We start from the raw sequence: 19,161 nt of genomic DNA on the forward strand, positions 1-19,161 counted from the left end.
AGATCAGGGGCAACAGCCTCACCCGGCCCATCAGCGGGGACAGCCAGCCCTGGGAGATCAGGGGGCACAGCCACTCCTGGGACAGCAGGGGACACAGCCAGCCCTGGGACATCAGGGCGCACAGCCAGCCCCAGATCAGGGGGCACAGCCAGCCCCAGATCAGGGGGCACAGCCAGCCCCAGATCAGGGGGCACAGCCACTCCTGGGACAGCAGGGGACACAGCCAGACCCAGATCAGGGGGCACAGCCAGCCCTGGGACATCAGGGGGCACAGCCAGCCCCACATCAGGGGACACAGCCAACCCCAGGACATCAGTTGACACTCACTCGGCCCACGCAGCCAGCATCAATTGCCCAAAGGAAGGGAAGAACCCCCACCTAAGGCCCAAACTGCCCCCAGCTTTCCCTGGGATTAAGTGCTTAAGCACTCCTGCAGTCTGGGTCTAAGCAGCAGGATCACTGTGTGCAGGCTGGATTTCCTTCCCCCAGGTGCTGTGTGCTCACTTTCACTGCCATCAGCCTCCTTAATCCTCTTCTCAGCTCAGAACAAGCAGGGGTCGTCTCCAGGCCAGCACAGACAAAGCAGGAAGCGCATCCAGGAGGGAACCCAGCACATCTCAAAGCCCACAGATTAATTAATTAACACTCCACGGACAAATTCACTGCCACAAAACCAACCTTCTGCTGGGAGGGGGAATGAAAAATGCTACTGGAGTGAAATGTTGATGCTATTTTAGTTAAGACAAGCTCACACTGAACCACCATGAACTTCAACCCACAAACTGGCGCTGGGACTTCGCAGCAGCTCCATCACACAAAGCCCGTGCTGCTATAAATACCAGCACACACAAATTCTAGCTGCGTGCCTTGCGTGGAGCAGCCTGGATGCTGCAAGCAGGATTTTTATAGCACCACTGAGTAAGTAATTCTGAGAGGTTTCCAAGCAGAGAAAGTAGTAGTGGAGATAAGTCTTCCCCACCTGCAGTCTTGCAGCCACATATCTGAGAGTGTATCTCTTAACCAACCATAAATGCTCTCACACACAGCAAAAACCCCACCCAGGGCTCCTGACAAAGATGTACATACAATTTATCCAAACATGCCACCGTTTGGAAAATTAGTTACTCATGAGATTTAAAAAATGGTTTCCTTGTAACTCCCAGTAATTGTCAGAACAGATTCAGCAGGGAGCACAGCCTTTGAAGCAGCATCATAAACACCTTGAAAACAAAGCAGCTTTTATGTTGGATTGTGGGCTGCTTCTCTTGACTTTGCTCCCATGGGCTAAACACAAAGTTCACTATTGCACAAGATGCCGCCACTGCAAATTAATAAAGTTCATTCATAAGAATCAAAGGTATCTTTGCTATCTCCACCAGAGAATAAAAGTTTATGAGAACAGAAAATCTCTCCTGATTTTTTCCCTCCATTTTTAAACTGGATTCTCTCCCTTTATTCTCCCAGAGCAGCAGTCTGTACCCTGGTGGGTGTGGCAGACACAGCAGGGCAATGCACTGTGACACAGCCCGGATCCCCATGGGATCTCCAAGCCTTTTTACACTCCCGCTCTGCAGGCAAAGGTGCCACCAGCCCCTGGACCCCTCTGCAAGGTGGAACATCCCACCACTCCAAACTGAGCTGGTGACCCAGGCTCAGCCAGCCCACAGCTGACGTGGGCAGCTGGGAGCACTCCCCTGCACAAGAGGGGAAAAGCAGGAGCAGAAAGCCTCCACTCCCTGCCAAGGAAGTGGCCAGGCTCTCCCGGGTAAATTTTCCACGGACACCACGGCAGAGCTGCACACTGCAAGTCATGAGAATCCCTGAATGCCCCGGGGACATCTCTTTAAACTGCTATTTTTCCAGCCGAGCAGATGCAGCTGCTCCTGCTCCCCTGAACGGCATTGATCCCTCAGCAGTGCCCTTCCTCCATCGCCACCCCCAGCCCAGAGGTGCTGAGCAGAACACCTGGTCCAAGGTAATGAGGTTTGATACCCTCCCGCCACCTTTGGCACCTGGTTACAGATTAAACAGCTCCATGTGCCCACAGGTAATTCCTCCTGGAAGCACGCAGATCTCAGGGAAGCTGGTAAAACCTGCAGGTGCGGGGGCCATGCCAAACCATCCAGGAACCCCTCCAACCACCTGGGCAGGACACAGACCTGTGGAGGGACTTCTGGGCCGGGGTGTGTGCACAGTTTCTGTCATTCTCCTGCCCTCTGGGGTCCTTCCTCCTGACTGATCACAAACTGATAGCAACGCTTAGAGCACTGCACTTCTTAGCAACGATCACCATGTGCATTCCCTCCCCACATCCTGTTTATCCTGGCTTCCCCAGGAAGGCACAGGGGCACTGTGTATTCCATGCCTTGGCTGCTCTGTGATAGCCCAACAGCTGGCTAAGTCTAAATCTAAAATGTATTAAAGTAAATGAAATGTGTCAAAACCAGCATGGTGAGAGAGGGCAGTGGAAGGGAGCATCTGCTTTTACATCTTCAAGCTCATACAATCCTTTCTTTACACTCTCTTGTGCTATCCCTTTTATTTTGTCAAAATAGCTTTGACTTTGGTTGGTTTTTTTCTGTTTATTTTTTTATTCTGAATTGGAAATAATACTGTTAGGGTATTTCCCACAAGTCAGTGAGGTCATGTACAAGTTCGCTAAGAAAATCATCTCTTTATGCAAAGGTAAATTTATCAGTTTCTGGAAGTATTCTGGAAGCCATGCATGAATATAAATTGGGCTGAAAAAGCTGTGAATGAACACAGATGAATCTGTGAGCAAAATATAACATATGAGAAGATGACCTGTATGAAAGATAAGACACTGGTAAAATTCCTCAGGATCAATCTGGGATTATTATCCTGCCACCACTGAATGTTTCTTTAACATTTATCATGGATTTCCATGCACATAACTATTGCCATTTCCAGGCAGATACATGCACACAAATATGTGCATATATAAATCCTAAAGATACCACTGAAACCAAAATTTTGAGAGGCACTGTCAGTGCAGGAGGAGTTTTTGGACATCAGAAGGGATTTCCCCATGGAAAGGGAGGTCAGGAATTGGAACTGCCCAGGGAGGAGCTGGAGTCCCCCTCCCTGGAGGTGTCCAAGGAGGCCCGGACGTGGCACCGAGAGCTCTGGGCTGGGTGACAAGGTGCGGATCGGGTGACAGGCTGCACTCGATGGCTGGGAGGGCTTTTCCAGCCTCAGGGATTCTGGGATTCTGTGATAACCTAACAATCCTGAGGAACAGAGTTAAGGAAAACGGGGTAATGGAACCCACAGTATAAAACACCATCACACCCTTCTTCACAGGAACACCAAAATAACCAACTAAAATAACCAACTGAAGTACAGCAAGTGTCGCCAACTATTCAGTCACAAATTTTCTGCAAGCCACAGAAAACAAACACACAGATTACATTACAGGTCATGTATTTCCAGTGGAGACAAGAACACTCTGATGGCACCCCACGTGGCAGAACAGACATCGCCAGTCAGGGATCTTGTCCCCTGCATCACCTGCTCTGTGCTGGAAGAACAAACCCTGCCCCATCTGAAGCACTGCACCATATCAGTAACGATTTAATTGCCAGCACTAAACCACGGAGTTTGTCCCAACAGCGTTCTAAGCAAGCTGAAAATGCTGCCTGGCACGGCAGGGACCTCCAGCAGGACAGAAGGTCCTGGAGCCAAGTGACTGCAGGGGCAGCCCCGTCAGGAGCAGGGGTCACAGCACAGGGGGCTTGGAGCAGAGCAGCATGCCACAGCAGCCGCAGCAGCATGCCACAGCACTCACAGCACCATGCCACAGCACTCACAGCACCATGCCACAGCAGCCGCAGCAGCATGCCACAGCACTCACAGCAGCATGCCACAGCACTCGCAGCACCATGCCACAGCAGCCGCAGCAGCATGCCATAGCACTCACAGCACCATGCCACAGCAGCCGCAGCAGCATGCCATAGCACTCACAGCACCATGCCACAGCAGCCGCAGCAGCATGCCTCAGCCGTCGCAGCAGCACACCACAGCAGCCGCAGCACCATGCCACGGCAGCCGCAGCAGGCTCTGCAGCTGCTGGCTGCAGCACAGAGAGCCCACTGCCCCTGACAATGAACACCTCAAATCTGCCCTCCAAACACCAAAACCCAAACCAGCTGGTGCTGTCCACCTGCAACCAGGTGACGTTTGTGACATTTGCACAGCCTGCAAATGACACAGCTGAGGGTGGGCAAGAAAAGAAAAACAATTGGAAGAGAAAAACCTACTCCAGTGGCAAAGAGCAACAGATTAGTTTGCACAAGGGTGAGGGCTGGCTCCTGCCCCTGATGCTGTCCTTCTGCAGCTCTTGTTACAGGGACACGTGCCTTAGGGGAGACCAGATGTTCTGCAGAGTTGATAGAAGATGTAAAAATTAAATGTAATCAAGTAAAACATGATAACCTCAACAAGCTGACAGCAAGAAATAACACCCTTTATCTGTTTCTGTATGTAGATAATATATATCTATATCTATCCACAAGGGGTAAAGTACTCGGTGTGTTTAATAAATAATTTATGTCTTTGCTGAATATCCAAAATGCATTTCCATACAGATACTGCATCCAGCAGTATCACTCAGTGAGCTTTCTGATCCATTCCAACAGGCGTCAGCAGGAAGGACAGGCTGACACAGCAGAGACAAACTAATGCAGAATGGGGTTCCCTCTCACCAGTGTAACTTCTTGGAGGCATTCAAAAAATCAATTGCCATTAACCAGAAGCTCCCTACTGCCTTCTACTCCTCAAGAAAAACAATTGCATTGCGCTCAGTCCAGCTGGGAATTCCAGGGTTAAAAAAAATGGAAGGATATTACCACCAGAAAAACAGTAAGAAATGACCTATTGTTCTTGTTTCAGAATACAATTGCATAATCAGCATTTAGAAAAGCTTACAGGGCTTGAAGTAATTTCCATGGCATGTCAAAGTCTTCAGAGCTCAGAAAGTCTCGAGACCATCTGATCTTGACAAATCACACCAATCTACTCTTTTCTCCTTCCCTGACACAGCAATCTCAACTTCAGTTTGCAGTCAGCCAGTCTCTACCTTCCACAGTTCTCTCTCCCTCCCTTTAGGCAGCCTGGATTCGGGCAGGATGGATGCACCTTGCACTCTACTGTCCGGGGCAGAAAGGGAAGGGTGAAATAACCCAGCCCCACAGCCCAGGAAATGCCCTGTCAGAGACAGGCAGATGTGCCACCTTTCTTGACCACTTCAGACATCTTGGATCAGTCACCAAAAGCCCTCATCTGATTTCTTACCAGTTTTAATTTACACATTAATGGCTGCAAGATTCCTGAAGGCCACCACAGCTCCAGTGGGATAAAAAAAAAAAAAAGAGGTTGAGGATGGGCTTGTGGAAACAGGAACAGTTTAGTGAAGGGAACAAAATGCTTCTTTCTTATAAGTCTACCTCAAAGCATGGAATTAACATGATATCTGTACCTCCCAATTAGCTCCCACCAAAGGTTATTTTTAGATGCTCTTTCAGACTCTGCAGAGGGATGTTTCTTAGGTGATGTGGCTCAGCCCCAAGTCTCAGTGTCCCAGGAAAGGGCCAGGGCTAGTATAGAGAGGCTAACACCTCCTATGGTTACAGAATCACAGAATCATGAGGTTGAAAGAGACCTCTCCCAAGCTGTCCCCAGCTCAGCAGGGCGAGGCAGTGCCAGCAGCCCCTCTGTGCCCAGGGCAGCACCGGCCGGAGCAGCGCTCGCTCTGCGGGTCAGGAACCGCTCCCTGCCTCGCCGCCCCGCTCCGGCTGCGCCCCAGCACGGGACACGGTGCACGGGCCTCTCAGCAGAGGCAGACAGACAGACGGACAGGACTCACACCCACCTTGTTGGTGCGCGGGTTCAGCATGAGCGGCTTGCCCTTCTCCTTGGTGTGCAGGCCGCGCCGCGCCGCCGCGCAGGGCGCCCAGGCCGCGCGCAGTCGGGACAGCATCCTCGCTCCTCCGCAGCACCTGCCGAGGCAAAGGCAGCACTCAGGCACCTCGCAGGCCAGCAGAGCCCCCCGACACTCCCAGGGCTCCCTGCTGCCACAGGGAAGCCCTGGCAGCGTGAGACTCCTTTTAACACCGGGAAGTAACAGCCCAAAACCGCCTTGCGGTAGCCAGGAGGAAAAGGCAGGAAGGGCTTGGAATGCTGAGAGCACTGAGTGAGGGAACGCAGGGATCCTCCCGGCAGAGCAGAAATGCCAGCAGTGATTTTAGCTGTGACCTGTGGACCCGGCACTGGCGCAAATGCCAGCCAGGATGGGACAGCCTGGGTAGGTGCAGCCACAAAATCCTCACTGAGATCCTCTGGAGCTCTCCAATGAAACCTCTGGCCTGGACAGCACGGGGGAGAAACTGTGTCTGTCAGCATATTGAAACTCTGCTACAACAAAATGTGGAATTAAAATGGCCAAAAACTCCACTGAATTGGGGATTACAGGTTCAAGTTTTTACAATTCCAAACTTTAAAAAGTTTTATTTTCAGAGAGAATATATCCTTTAAAGGATGTTTCCCTAAAATAATTAAAAATTGTTTGTATAACCCAAGTTCTAATCCTGACAGGTGTTAGCAACTCTTGAACTCATTTTAATCCGTTATTGATCACAAGCTCTTTGGTGAAGAAATTACCATTTACCACGTGCTCGTATAAGGCAGGACCAGCAGGGAATGCGCAGTGGATTCACCTCCCAAAGATTATTTCACTGAGAGAGAGAGAGAACAGGAAGCAGGGCAGGACCTCAGCAGGACCATGGTCTGGGTGGTGACACAGGGAGGGGACACACCAGGACACAGCCAGGACAGCAGAGGACCAGGAGAGGGGACCCGTCACCCCCAGCCCAGCTACACTCACAGCCCAGACAGGCAGGGACAGTAAAGCAGGGCATGAGATATTCGTAAGGAATGAAATGATGCATGGCTTGCATTTTTAATTTCTTCCAGATGGGAGACAAAATTGAATTAAGGAACAAAACTTCATTATCTTAAACATCGCCTGAATACTTTAGAAGACCTGCTCTAATCAAATTTGCACATAATCAGCTTTTAAGATGGCAGACTGGCCTGGCAAGTTACAGTCTGAGGATTTTCTTGAAAATTTTTCCAAGCATTAAAAAACTATGCAAACATTTAACATTTTTCAGTATCAGTTATGCCCGAGTTTCTCTTCTACCCACTAGGAAGGGTAGAGGGAAGCTGCTCTGCATCCAGAAGCATCCCTTCCTCTCAACCTTCACTTGTTTGTTTAGGCCTATGAATGACAAAAATTCCACTCAAACCCCCCATGCTGATTTGTTTTGGGGTAAAGACCATAAATTTGCTGCGTGGAGTGGGACAGGAGGCACGGGAGGAAGCCTTGCCAGCAGCACAAACAAATGCTGCCTCTCACGTGCTTGTTCCTCCCCAAACCTGCACGTGGTGGAGCGAGCACAGCTGGCCTGCCAGGGAAATCAGGATCAGACCAGGGAAACTAATTCTGTCCTGCAAAACACATTAATTCCGTGCTGCCTTTAGGATCACCAGATTCAGCTTTAACTGGTTTTAGCTCTGGTTGCTCACTTGCCAGCACCCCAAGGCTCCAGGTCCATCTCCCCGTGCAGGGGAGCCCAAAAATGGTCTGTGACTCCAGTGCCACAGCAAACCCCATCCCAGAGTCCCACCAGCCTGGTGCCACCGTGGCGCCAACCTGTCACCAGCAAAGGCCTCAAACAAGGAATTAAAAAGCAGAACAAGCACCACACCCTACCAAACTCTAATTAAATTTAAATTACTTCGGTGCAATTAATGGGCATTTAAGAACCAAACAAGATTGTGGCCTAGATTCACCTGAACTTGATCAATTAACTCTAATCAGCAAGGCAGAGGGGAAAAGGCTTTTCAGAGGTGACACAAATCTTGCTTTCTTCCCTGATGTGTGAGAAAGGAGACTTGCTCCTCTCCGAGGTGTCACACCAGCACCTAAAATTATTCTCTTGATGGAGTTATCTCAGATTCATCGAAGGGGAGAATCAAGTTTCATTTTCCACTGAGCCCTCTGTTTAGATCCAAGAGATATGATCCCAGTTAATTTATACCCATCACAAAACCTGACTGGTCACTCAGCCCTGAGCTCTCCCTCCCCTGCTCTTCTCATTGTTCCCTGTTTGTTTCCTCTCCCACCCTGCACATCTCCTCCAACTCCTTTTGTCACAGAATTTTGAGTGGTGGTTTAGCAAGGGCTTGCCTCCAAAACCCACCTTAACATGACCTACCCTGACCTCACAAGCAGGAAATCCTCCCCCATGCCGGTCCATAGTGCTCTGCAGGGCTGCCAGCAGCTCTGCCTGCATGGCTGTGGCCCTCTGTGACCCACCCCAGCTCTGCTGGCCACCAGCCTTGTCCCCTGGACTCGTGGGGCAGGACAGAGGGAAACCAAGCCTCACACTCTATGGCTCACCTCTGCTGGGGAGCCACAACATCAGGTCTGGGGGAAAGGTCCCCAAAAGGTCCCTAAGCCACCAGGTGGTTTCAAGGAGATGGAAGGGCTGGGTCGTGCTGCTGTCTGGGGAGGCTCTAACATGGCTTGTGATGGGTTTGTAAGAGACAGGCCAGGCTTGAGAGGGTGGGAGTTAGACCACAACAAACAGGAGAGATCGTTTTGGCAGTAGAGGCTGACAGAGAATCTCAGAGTGGTTTGGGTGGGAAGAGACCTCAAAGCTCATCCAGCCCCATCCCTGGCCATGGCAGGGACACCTTCCCCTGTCCCAGGCTGCTCCAAGCCCCGTCCAGCCTGGCCTTGGGCACTGCCAGGGATCCAGGGGCAGCCACAGCTGCTCTGGGCACCCTGTGCCAGGGCCTGCCCACCCTGCCAGCCAGCAATTCCTGCCCAAGATCCCCAAATCTGTGCCTGCCCTGTGGCAGTGGCAGCCATTGCCTGTGTGCTGTCCCTGCAGGCCTTGTCCCCAGTCCCTGTGCAGCTCTCCTGGAGCCCCTGGAGGCCCTGGCAGGGGCTCTGAGGTGTCCCTGGAGCCTTCTCTTGTGCAGGGAACAGCCCCAGCTGGGCCAGGCTGGCTCCAGAGCAGAGGGGCTCCAGCCCTGGCAGCATCTCCGTGGGGAAGCGATGGGAACGGAGGGAAAGAGCAGCACCTGCTACGATGTGAAAACACACCGAGGACGGAGCCTGTGCAGCGTCCTGTGAGGAGGAATTAGGAGGAAAACAGCGGAACTGAATGAGGAATAAATTCCTACCCAAACCTGTGTCAGCATAACCAGGATCTCTGCTCTCACTCTGTCAGTGCCTGACAATGGTGAAAACTACTCCAGACTGTGGAGCACCTCTAGACTGAGTCCAGCACAGCTGGGAATTTTTGAGTTGCTGTGTCACAAATTAAGGGGATTAAATCCATCAGCACACCAGAGGACAGCTCCCTGCTGTGCCTTATCAGGAGGCATCTGCCCAGGTCAAACTAATTACCAATATGCACAAGCGCCCTTATCTGGGAGCAAATGTTCTGCTGCTCCAATTATGGATTTGTTAAATGGCAAAACCTACTTTTAAGGGAAAGGTTCATCACACTCTTAAAAGGCAGAATTAGGTTGGCCAGAGAGTCGGGAAGCTCAGAGTCAATTAAAGCAAGGCCAGCTTCAATTAGTGCCCAGGCTGCCTGACCTGTGGGTCTCCCCTCAGTGCCAAGGAGTGTCTGTCCCTGCACAGCAGCTCGGGGAGGATGACTCTGCAGCCTGCCTTCAGCCTGAAGGATGGGGAAACACAAATGCATTTCCAGCACTCCTGAAACCCTGTGCCAGTGATTTGTTCCAGCCTTTCTTTCCTGTATAGAAACTGATTTGTGCTGAGGAGCTTTTTTGTATTGACAAGCTGAAATCATTAATCCAAGGCCATGGAGGCCCCACAGAATTTCCAATCTTTAAGGCCTCAACCCTTTCTAACCCAACAGACATTGTCTCCTCTGCCCCACAGCCTGCACCACCCCAGGTCTGGAGTGGATGCACCACACTCTATCATCTTTTTTTTTTACAGTAATAACCAGCCCAGCCTGACCCACCCAAGCATGACACAAACCAGGCACACACTAGCTGGCTTCATCACTTCAGTAATGATAAAGTAGTCTAAAATTATTACATTAGGCGAGCACAGGCTATAAGTGTGTCTCCCCACGAGACTTCCACCTAAAGAAAGCAGCTCCCCCTGCACCCACCGCCCTTCAGCAGGACAAGGAGTCACTTTTTTTCCAGAACAGGAGCATCCCAGGAGGAGGGAGCAGAGGGCTGAGGAGGGGGCGCGTGGTTCTGCTCAGCAGCTCGGCACCTCTGGCTCCCTGAGCTGACCAGGTGCTACTGCTGAGGAAAGGCAGCAGGAAACACTTGCAAAACTATTTCAGGTCCCCTCCAGCAAAGTCCTGGGCCACCCCTTTAAAGGACGTTTCTAAGGCACCTTGAGATCTGCAGATTAAAAGGAACAGTCATGGGCAGAAATTACTAATGAAGTGTTTGGCAGAGGCAGGCGGGTTATTTTGGAAGCAGATATTTAGCATATTGGAATTGCTTTTCTTCCCTTTTATTCTGAGGCAGCCTGTCCAACAGGAAGAAAAGTTAGGTGTGGAGCACCCAGGCAGACTGAGCAAGCTCACCACTTGAGGCTGGAAACATTCACTAAACAAAGCACACTTAGGTGAGCTCGGATGAGAATGATTCAGAACACTTCCTGAACAGAGTATTTCTCACTTTCTGTAATTTACAGTACTATCAGACTTCTTGCAGCACGAGCAGAAAATATGGCTGAATTGTTTGGTATTGGGGTCTTGGTTGGTAGCAGCTCTTACCAGACAACATCAGAGAGATGTATTTTTATACATTTACTGACCTAAATATTCTGATTGTTAAGCACCAGCAAGTCCATTATCTTTTACTGTGGAAACTGCAGCAGCAGTATTTTTGGCCAGGTCTGACACGATTTATTTTAATTTGTGTAACTAGGAGGGCCACTGGGGGTAAAGGTAAGGACAAAGACCTCATCCTAAAAGCCCTTGGGAGTACTCCAGGAATAGCAGAAAGGTACCCAAGCTCTGCAGAACTGGCACACCCCTGTGCTGGAGCTGTTCAACTCAGAAACACAGATTTTGTTTTTGGATACAGGTTGAGGGGTGGACAAGGATGTTGCCAACAACTGCTGCACGTACAAACGGAGTTCTTCCTGGGAAAGCAGCTGAGCACTGAGCAGAGAAGCCGAGCTGCTGGCAGCTCACTGCAGGTGAAGTGCACGCCTGCCAACCTCTTACAAACCTCAGCGTGTGCTGGCCAGGGCTTCAAAAATAAATACCCCACCTAAATTACAGAAGAACCTGAGAGCCCACCCATGCACCACGAGCTACCAGTGCTGCTCCAGCTGCAGGGAAGGTGCTGGCACCACTCGTAAAGATGAGCATTCAATTAGCACTCACTCAACCACAGCGTGCTACCACGCACTTTAACAGCTTCTGCCTTAGTTTGCAGAGCAAAAAGCTCCAAACCTTGCCTGCACTCAAGCTGCTGACTCACAAGCCACCGCGCAGGACTATCAGAACTTCCCTCCTGCGACTGTAACACACAGTTTCTTCTAAAACGCAGGCTCAGGTTAAATTTCTACAGATGTTATAGCTTCTAATAAGGCATTAGACACTGCTGGCTGCACACACACGGGCCACCTGCAGAGCTGCACATTCTGCCCAGCTCTTCATTTGCCCACATGTAAATCACAGGTACATAGAACACCTCCCTTTGATGCTCACTACTTTTTGGAATTACCAACACAAAGACACCAAACAATCGACATTTGGTGGTTTTGATTTTGCTTGGCTGCAAGTCTGTCCTTTTTCACCAACCCTTTATCAGCGTGCTGTAAGTTCGGTTTGGTTTTTCTCCTGTTAGTTATGAGATTCTTGCCATGACACAACACCCCGGGCTGCTCAGACACCACCCCTTAGTCAGTACATTTTAGAGCGTGGAGCCAGCCCCCGCCGCTTCGCCGAACGAGCAGCCAGGAGGCCAAACCCAAACAGCAGCTCCGAAGGACCGGCCGGCGCTTCCTGCTCCAAGGCCGCGCCAGCTGCTCCGCTCCTTCCCAACTTTCACTCTCCAGGGCCACGGGGAAGTTCAGGGCAGGTCGGGCCCGGCGCGGGGGGGCGGCGGGAGCGGCTGGGCCCGCTGGGTGGGCGCTCCCCGCGGCCTCGGGCAGCTCCCGGCAGCTCCATTTGTCACCGTTCTGACAGGGGTAAACACGCACGGGCACAGCCGGGGCTGCTTCCCGCGGCCCCTCCGCACCTGCCGCAGGGCCCAGCGCTGCCTCCGCCGCAGGCCGAGCCTCGGGGCCTCGCACCGCCGTGCTGCTGCTTCGGTACTACCCCCCGCGGGGCCGGACCGGGGACACGGAGCATCCCGGGCGGGCTCCATCCCCTCCCCGCGCCCGGGCGGCCTCCAGCCCCTCAGAACGCCCCGCAAACACGGGTTTATAAAGAGAGAGAGAGGCCTGTGGTGTGCCGCCGCAGTTGTATAATTGTTACCAGAACGGGATCTACCTCCTCCTGCGGCTGCTACCCGCTGAGCGATGCCGGCCGACGACCTGTTCCTACTGAGCGAGAGCAGCGCCCGCCCGTCAGAGCTGCGTCCACCGCAAAACCCGCCACTGAATGGAGCCAACACCGAGGCGCCCGGGAGGGACACCCCGGGAGGCGGGTGTTTGCCGTGACTGATAACTGGCGTAGCCAATAGAAGGCAAGGAAGCTCGCCGGCTGTGGTGGCGTTTGGCCAATGAACGTTTTATCCCGCCCCCGCAGAGGGGAAAGCGGGACAGGCGCGGCGGGGTGGGATCTGTCACAGGTTAATTGGACTGGCGAGACAGCCAATCGGCGCGGAGGGGCGGGGCGAGACTGGGGATGGGGGCGTGAGGGGACGGGGAACGTGAGGGGAACGTGAGGGGACGGGAATGGGAAACGTATGGGAATGGGGATGGGAATGGGGAACGTGAGGGGATGGGGATGGGAATGGTAATGGGGAATGTGAGGGGATGGGAATGAGGAATGTAAGGAAATGAGGAATGGGAATGGAGAATGGGAGGGGATAGAGAAGAACGGGAGGGGATGGGAATGACAGTGGCAACGGCAGTGGGAATGGGGAACGTGAGGAGCTGGGGTCCGTGAGGGCACAGGGCTGTGAGGAGCTGGGGTCCGTGAGGAGTCTGGGTCCGTGAGGGAAGGGGGCTGTGAGGAGCTGGGGTCCATGAAGGCACAGGGCTGTGAGGAGCTGGGGTCCGTGAGGGAACGGGGCTGTGAGGAGCTGGGGTCCGTGAGGGCACAGGGCTGTGAGGAGCTGGGGTCTGTGAGGAGTCTGGGTCTGTGAGGGAATGGGGCTGTGAGGAGTCTGGATCTGTGAGGGAACGGGGCTGTGAGGAGCTGGGGTCCATGAGGGAAGGGGGCTGTGAGGAGCTGGGGTCCGTGAGGAGCCTGGGTCCGTGACGGAACAGGGCTGTGAGGAGCTGGGGTCCATAAGGGCACAGGGCTGTGAGGAGCTGGGGTCCATGAGGGAAGGGGGCTGTGAGGAGCTGGGGTCCGTGAGGAGCCTGGGTCCGTGACGGAACAGGGCTGTGAGGAGCTGGGGTCCGTGAGGAGCCTGGGTCCGTGACGGAACAGGGCTGTGAGGAGCTGGGGTCCATAAGGGCACAGGGCTGTGAGGAGCTGGGGTCCATGAGGAGTCTGGGTCCCTGAGGGAATGGGGCTGTGAGGAGCTGGGGTCCGTGAGGAGTCTGGATCTGTGAGGGAACGGGGTCCGTGAGGGCACAGGGCTGTGAGGGGACAGGGCTGTGAGGAGCTGGGGTCCATGAGGGCACAGGTCTGTGAGGGGACAAGTCTGTGACTGCCGTGTGGCACCCAGGACGGTGAGGACCGTGGCTCCACAGAGGCATCCCGCTGTGGAGGAGGCTGAGGGGGAAAGGCGAAGCAGAAGGAAGGAGCAGAGAGCGGAGGCAGGGAAATGGGGTCACTCCACACAGAGTTCCTTGTGGCAATGTGGAAGCTGCTCCCACTGGCCAGGGCCACCGTGCTGGATGCCCTGCATGGAATAGGGCTCCTCAAAACATGCAGGGTCACAGTGCTGAGGTAAGCCCTTGCTGGTCTGCTGCCTCACGGAGCCGGGAGGGCTGGGATACCCTTGGACTCAAACGGAAGGCTTGGCAGAAGTCATCGAGGCAGCTAATACTGCAGGTCAGCACTGGAACTGCAGAAGAAAAGAGCAAAACCATCACTTTTCACAATAACACTTGGCTGTTTGTCCTCGCAAAGGTCTCACCTCAGTGGAAGTGATACCCATCCCAGCTCAGCCTCCACAGAGTTTAAAGAGGGAAAGTACAGGGGTATTAAACATGACAGCTCAGCCCGTCCCAGCTTTGTCTGCCTCCTCTCCAGCCCAAACTCAGATATTTTCCAGTGCTGTAGATCTTGAGACTGTTAATCACAGAATCCTGGAATGGTTTGGGTTGGAAAGGACCTTAAATCATCCATGGGCAGGGACACCTTCCACTGTCCCAGGCTGCTCCAAGCCCCATCCAGCCTGGCCTTGGGCACTGCCAGGGATCCAGGGGCAGCCACAGCTGCTCTGGGCACCCTGTGCCAGGGCCTGCCCACCCTGCCAGCCAGCAATTCCTGCCCAATATCCCATCTCATGCTCCCCGCTTTCAGTTAAAAAGAGAAATTTTTATTTTAACAAGAACTTTTATTAAGTAAGAATTTTAATTCTCTGCCACCGGCACCGAACACGATTTAAATAGTTTGATGTACAAAGGAGCACGGTGCAGTTAAAAGAAGCAGAGTCACTATAGTAACAGTATCAGATATGTAAAGCTACTTAATCAAAACCCCCTCTGCTAATTATGATTTTGAGGCCTGTCATGAGGAGCACATTCAGCTGCTTTCCCCCTCCCCTCCTGTCAGCATGACCGTGGCAGGTTTGAAACATTTCTGAATAATGCACCTATAAACAAAAGAGATTGCGAAAATAACCTGCAAGGTCATGCCTTTGTGCCAGGCTAAAAATAGCCCAAATTGGAGGCATTTAAAAACGCCTGGCTTCGTACCCAAACTGCATAAATCACTTCTGCTGTAAACCCGTGTCACTCCGGGCCGGCGGAGGATATTCCCCAGGATCACCTAATGAGCAGCTGGGGCCTTGCTGAAACACGCTTTGTTGTGCAAGCAGGGCTGCCAGGGGAGCTGGGCTGTAATTAGTGACAGCAGAGGAAAAGCTGTGCCCCAGGGGCTGCAGCGTGGGCTGCGGGGCAGGGAGAGCTGTCATTTCCAGAGGGCACCCGCTGCCTGCCAGCCCGCCTGGCACCACTTTGCTTCCCAAATCCAGGCTCCAAGCCTTTTCCGAGACACAGGTCACTGTGCAGAGGAGGCCTGGCTGTGCTCCGTGCCCCAGCACGGCCCCAGCTGCCATGGGGAGCAGCAGGGCCATGGAACCGCAGAACCATTGGGGATGGAAAAGCCCTCACACCCTAAAGTCCAACCATTCCCCAGCACTGCCAGGGCCACCACGTGTCCCCAAGGTCCCTCGCTGTCTGTCTCTGTGAGTGTCTGTGCCCCTGCCTGTGCTGCAGAACCAGAGCAGCAGCTGCTCCTCCTTCCTCCGCAGGGCCTTTGTCACCGTATTTGGAGCTCACTCGGAAGTCTCCCCTGGCACACGGAACGTCGCTCTGCTGTTGCCAAGAGAAGCGCCGTGACCCCTGGAGCTCCTGGGCTCCCTAAATCCAGCCAGCACGGAGCTGCCGCCCCTCCTGGCGGGGCTGGAGCGGCCCCCGGAGTGTCACAGCTCGCCCACTGCCGGGTGGGAATCCATTCAGGAATTTCTAATGCAGCAGATGGCTCTTTCATGATCACTCCACGTTTCCTGCATGCACAGGCCGTTTTGTTCTACTGGGGCTCCTTTCCAGAGGGAGACAGTGGTTTGTGCTAAATTAAAACTGCATCTCCCAAAAATCATCACTGTTTGAAGGTAGTTCTCGTAAACCACACCAAGGTGGTTTCTTAAGTCACTTCCACCATCCTAAAACTGGATTCCATTTCTCTTTATCGTCTTCCTAAGCTTCTGGTCATCTTCTGCTTGTTTTTTGTCTCTTTGCTGAAGAGAATTTCCTTTCTCCATTTTTCTTGTGATAAACCATAGTGGTTTTAACCACTTAATGCCTGATAAAGTACACAGAAGACTTTTGTTCCCCATCCTTGAGATAGTTTTGACTCTCCTTTCTGTAATATTTTCCATTTTTCAAGTATCTTATTTAAAGTATCGTCACCAGCACTGGACCCTGTGTTCTTGTTTTTCCTGTCACTGATCCTTGATGAAAATAACTAAACTAAAATAATTTCTGTTCTAGATGCCTAGATCTGTCCTTTCATTCCTTCCATGGTGCTGCGCTGTCACTCCCATAAACTCACTGATAATGTAGCTCTGTGTATACAGCTAATACAGAACAAATATTTATTTAAGCAGTGATACTGGCTTTTATCTCACTCCAATCTCTGAAGGTTTTGCAGTATGGACCAGCAGAACAAGACATCCCTCAGAAGGTTTCTGTGTTTTGATGAAAACTGGCCTCTTGGCCTTCTGCTCTTTATTTCTGTTAAAAAGCAATGTTGATTGTTCACTCTGACATGCCTGGTACAGAGAAATGACCCCACTGACTCTTCACATTTCCATGAGGCTGAAGCAGTAAGGATGATGGCTGCCCCGAGGCAAGGTTTGTGAAGAAAAATAATGTCTTTTTTTACACCAATTCCACTAAAAGATATTACTGCTGTCCACCAGCCTTGCCCTGTTTAGTTCTTTAGAGCAACAACAGAGCTAAGTATGTTTACACTGTTTCCACTCTTTGCATTCAGTTTCTGACTGGTAATTTCATTCTGTTTTAAAGCATTTCTGTGTAAAATTTCTCCTTTAGCCTTTTTGGGCTCCGGTGTATGCAGAAGTGTCAGGCCCTGAGACCAGCTCACATGGGAACAGCCCACAGTGGTGCTGAGTGACAAATTCCTTTGTCAGTGGCTCTCACTGTAGGTTAACAGATATGTCTCTTTCTGCTCCTTAATTTATGTTTTACTTTCTCTTCTTGTGATCTGCAGCCTCTTTTTAGGCCAGATTGACCTCAGGTTGGATCTAATCTGCTGAACTGCTGGACAGCCAGGGACACAGTGAGAAATCCTGAGATGGGCTGACCAGGTGAAAGCTGGGCTGGATAGAAGGAAGAAGCCCTTTATGGTGAGGATGGTCAATTTATTGGGGTAAGTTATAATGAGGATGGCAAGCTGTCTGATGAGGTTGGCCCGGGTTGCCCAGAGAGGTGACAGATATCCCGGGAAGCATTCAAGGCCAGGTGGGACGGGGCTCTGGGTGCCCACAGCGAGTGGCTCTGGCAGTGGGGGCTGAGCCATTTTGCTGCTTTCATCCCCTAACAAACCTGCTTTCCTGCTGGGAATCGCGGCAAGCCCCTTCCCCTGGCTGCTGCTGGCTGCACTGAGAGCAGGCACATTTATTCACAGGGGCTGTGCCACGCTCCCAGCTCTGCTGCAGACACACCGGGACCTTTCCCTGCCCTCGTCTCCAGGAGCCTCCTTCCAGAAGCCATCCCACAGCACCCCTCTGGCCCATCCATCCCCTCGGCTCGGTGCTGCTGTGCTCCATCTCGGCTGGTGGGGCACAGCAGGACGCTTGTTATTAATGAGAAGCTTGACGAGGCCAATATTCAAGCAGCAATCAATTTATTAATTAATACGGTAAAGTATGGGCGATGCAGCGCTGGGTACAGCGGGGGAAGTTTTCCCTCCAGCTGCACGCCGATAGTTGGGGCTTACAGGTATTTATAGGGGTGCTCATGAGCTTTCTCAGCAGTTCCTGTTCCCAGTTTTTACGTCACAATTCTATACACTGTTGTGATTTAGTTTTTCTCAGGATGTATCCCAGAAAGGAGTACCCCCAGATGGTGGGGTCCAGCTTCAAAAGAAGAAAGAAGTCTCCCAGCTGGTGAGGTCCAGATTCCAGATGCGGGTCCACCTTTTAATTGCAAGGACTATAAATCTCATAACAGTGATGTCCAGGTTCCCTTGGTCAAAACTATCAATCCTTGAGTCGTTTATCTTCCTTTCTCAAGCTGCTTTTCACTGTTTTGTTAAGGCGTCGAGATAAGCATGTTCCCTTTTTATATATTCTAAAGCTATAGTTTGAAAGATCCTTACTACAAGCAGTATTCTAAAATTATACTTCAAAAGGTTATTATTGCAAAACTGTTTAAGGCTTAGCTACAAGCAGAAGTTCCTGTCAAAGAGCAACATTTAATTCGAATGCTCCTAAATCAGCTGAAGACTTATAAAGGTTAATTGCGAACGAAGGATGAGTTCAAAGGCCTTCTTCTTCCATGCTTTACTCCTCAGTTATTTATTAGAATTGTCTTTATAGCTGTCCCGTGGTCGGTTTCCACGCATACACAATCACAGGTACACACGTTGCCTGTGTGTGCCTGGCACCGAACACAGTTCTGTATTTCACATGCAGAGCTGAGCACCAGCAGCCACATTTATTGATGGGCTGCAATAATTAAATTTCAGCCTTGGAGCAGCCACTGGCGTGGGAGCAAAGAGCAGCAGGAGCCTTGTCCTTGTCTCCTGCTGCTTCAGTAGCTCTGACTGAAGCTTGGAGAAGGCTCCTGGAGACAGGCAGGTCTTCAGCACGTCTGGAGGTGTCACGGGGGCAGTGGGACAGGATAAAGGATGTCTGGAAGGCTTTGGCTGAGGGGGGACGGATGCTGGGGTGAAGAGAAGTAAAACAATGAACCTGGTGCTGCTGCCAGAGGCACCCGAGATACACACCAGGTGTGATGGCCCCTGGGCTCCAGCCCTTTGCCAGGTGTGAGCCTATTTAGCGCCTGTGGTGCCCTCCTAATGACAGATATCCTTCGTGGACCTGTACAAATTAAGGGACAATCCTATGGAGCCTTACTACTGGGACGTTCCTCTGTTTCCATAATGGGATTATTTGTGTTACCTGGAGTTATTGATGCTGATTATACAGGAGAAATACAAATAATGGCATATACCCCTTTTCCCC

The 19,161-nt window shown here is 51.9% G+C and overlaps 1 protein-coding gene across 1 annotated transcript in view; it reads right to left on the reverse strand.

The window, feature by feature from the left end:
• ME2 (malic enzyme 2) overlaps nucleotides 1-12,752 on the reverse strand; it is a 37,506-nt gene extending 24,754 nt beyond the window's left edge. Inside the window, exons 1-2 of the mRNA XM_041475268.1 lie at nucleotides 12,597-12,752; nucleotides 5,891-6,017 (exon numbers count right to left, since the gene is read on the reverse strand). Of these exons, the coding sequence (XP_041331202.1) occupies nucleotides 5,891-5,998 (108 nt within the window). The 5' untranslated portion in view covers nucleotides 5,999-6,017; nucleotides 12,597-12,752. The remainder of the gene's footprint in view (nucleotides 1-5,890; nucleotides 6,018-12,596) is intronic.
• Between the last annotated feature and the right edge of the window lie 6,409 nt (nucleotides 12,753-19,161).

Source organism: Pyrgilauda ruficollis, unplaced genomic scaffold (genome assembly GCF_017590135.1).
Source record: "Pyrgilauda ruficollis isolate IOZ18807 unplaced genomic scaffold, ASM1759013v1 scaffold347, whole genome shotgun sequence".
Lineage (NCBI taxonomy): Eukaryota > Metazoa > Chordata > Aves > Passeriformes > Passeridae > Pyrgilauda > Pyrgilauda ruficollis.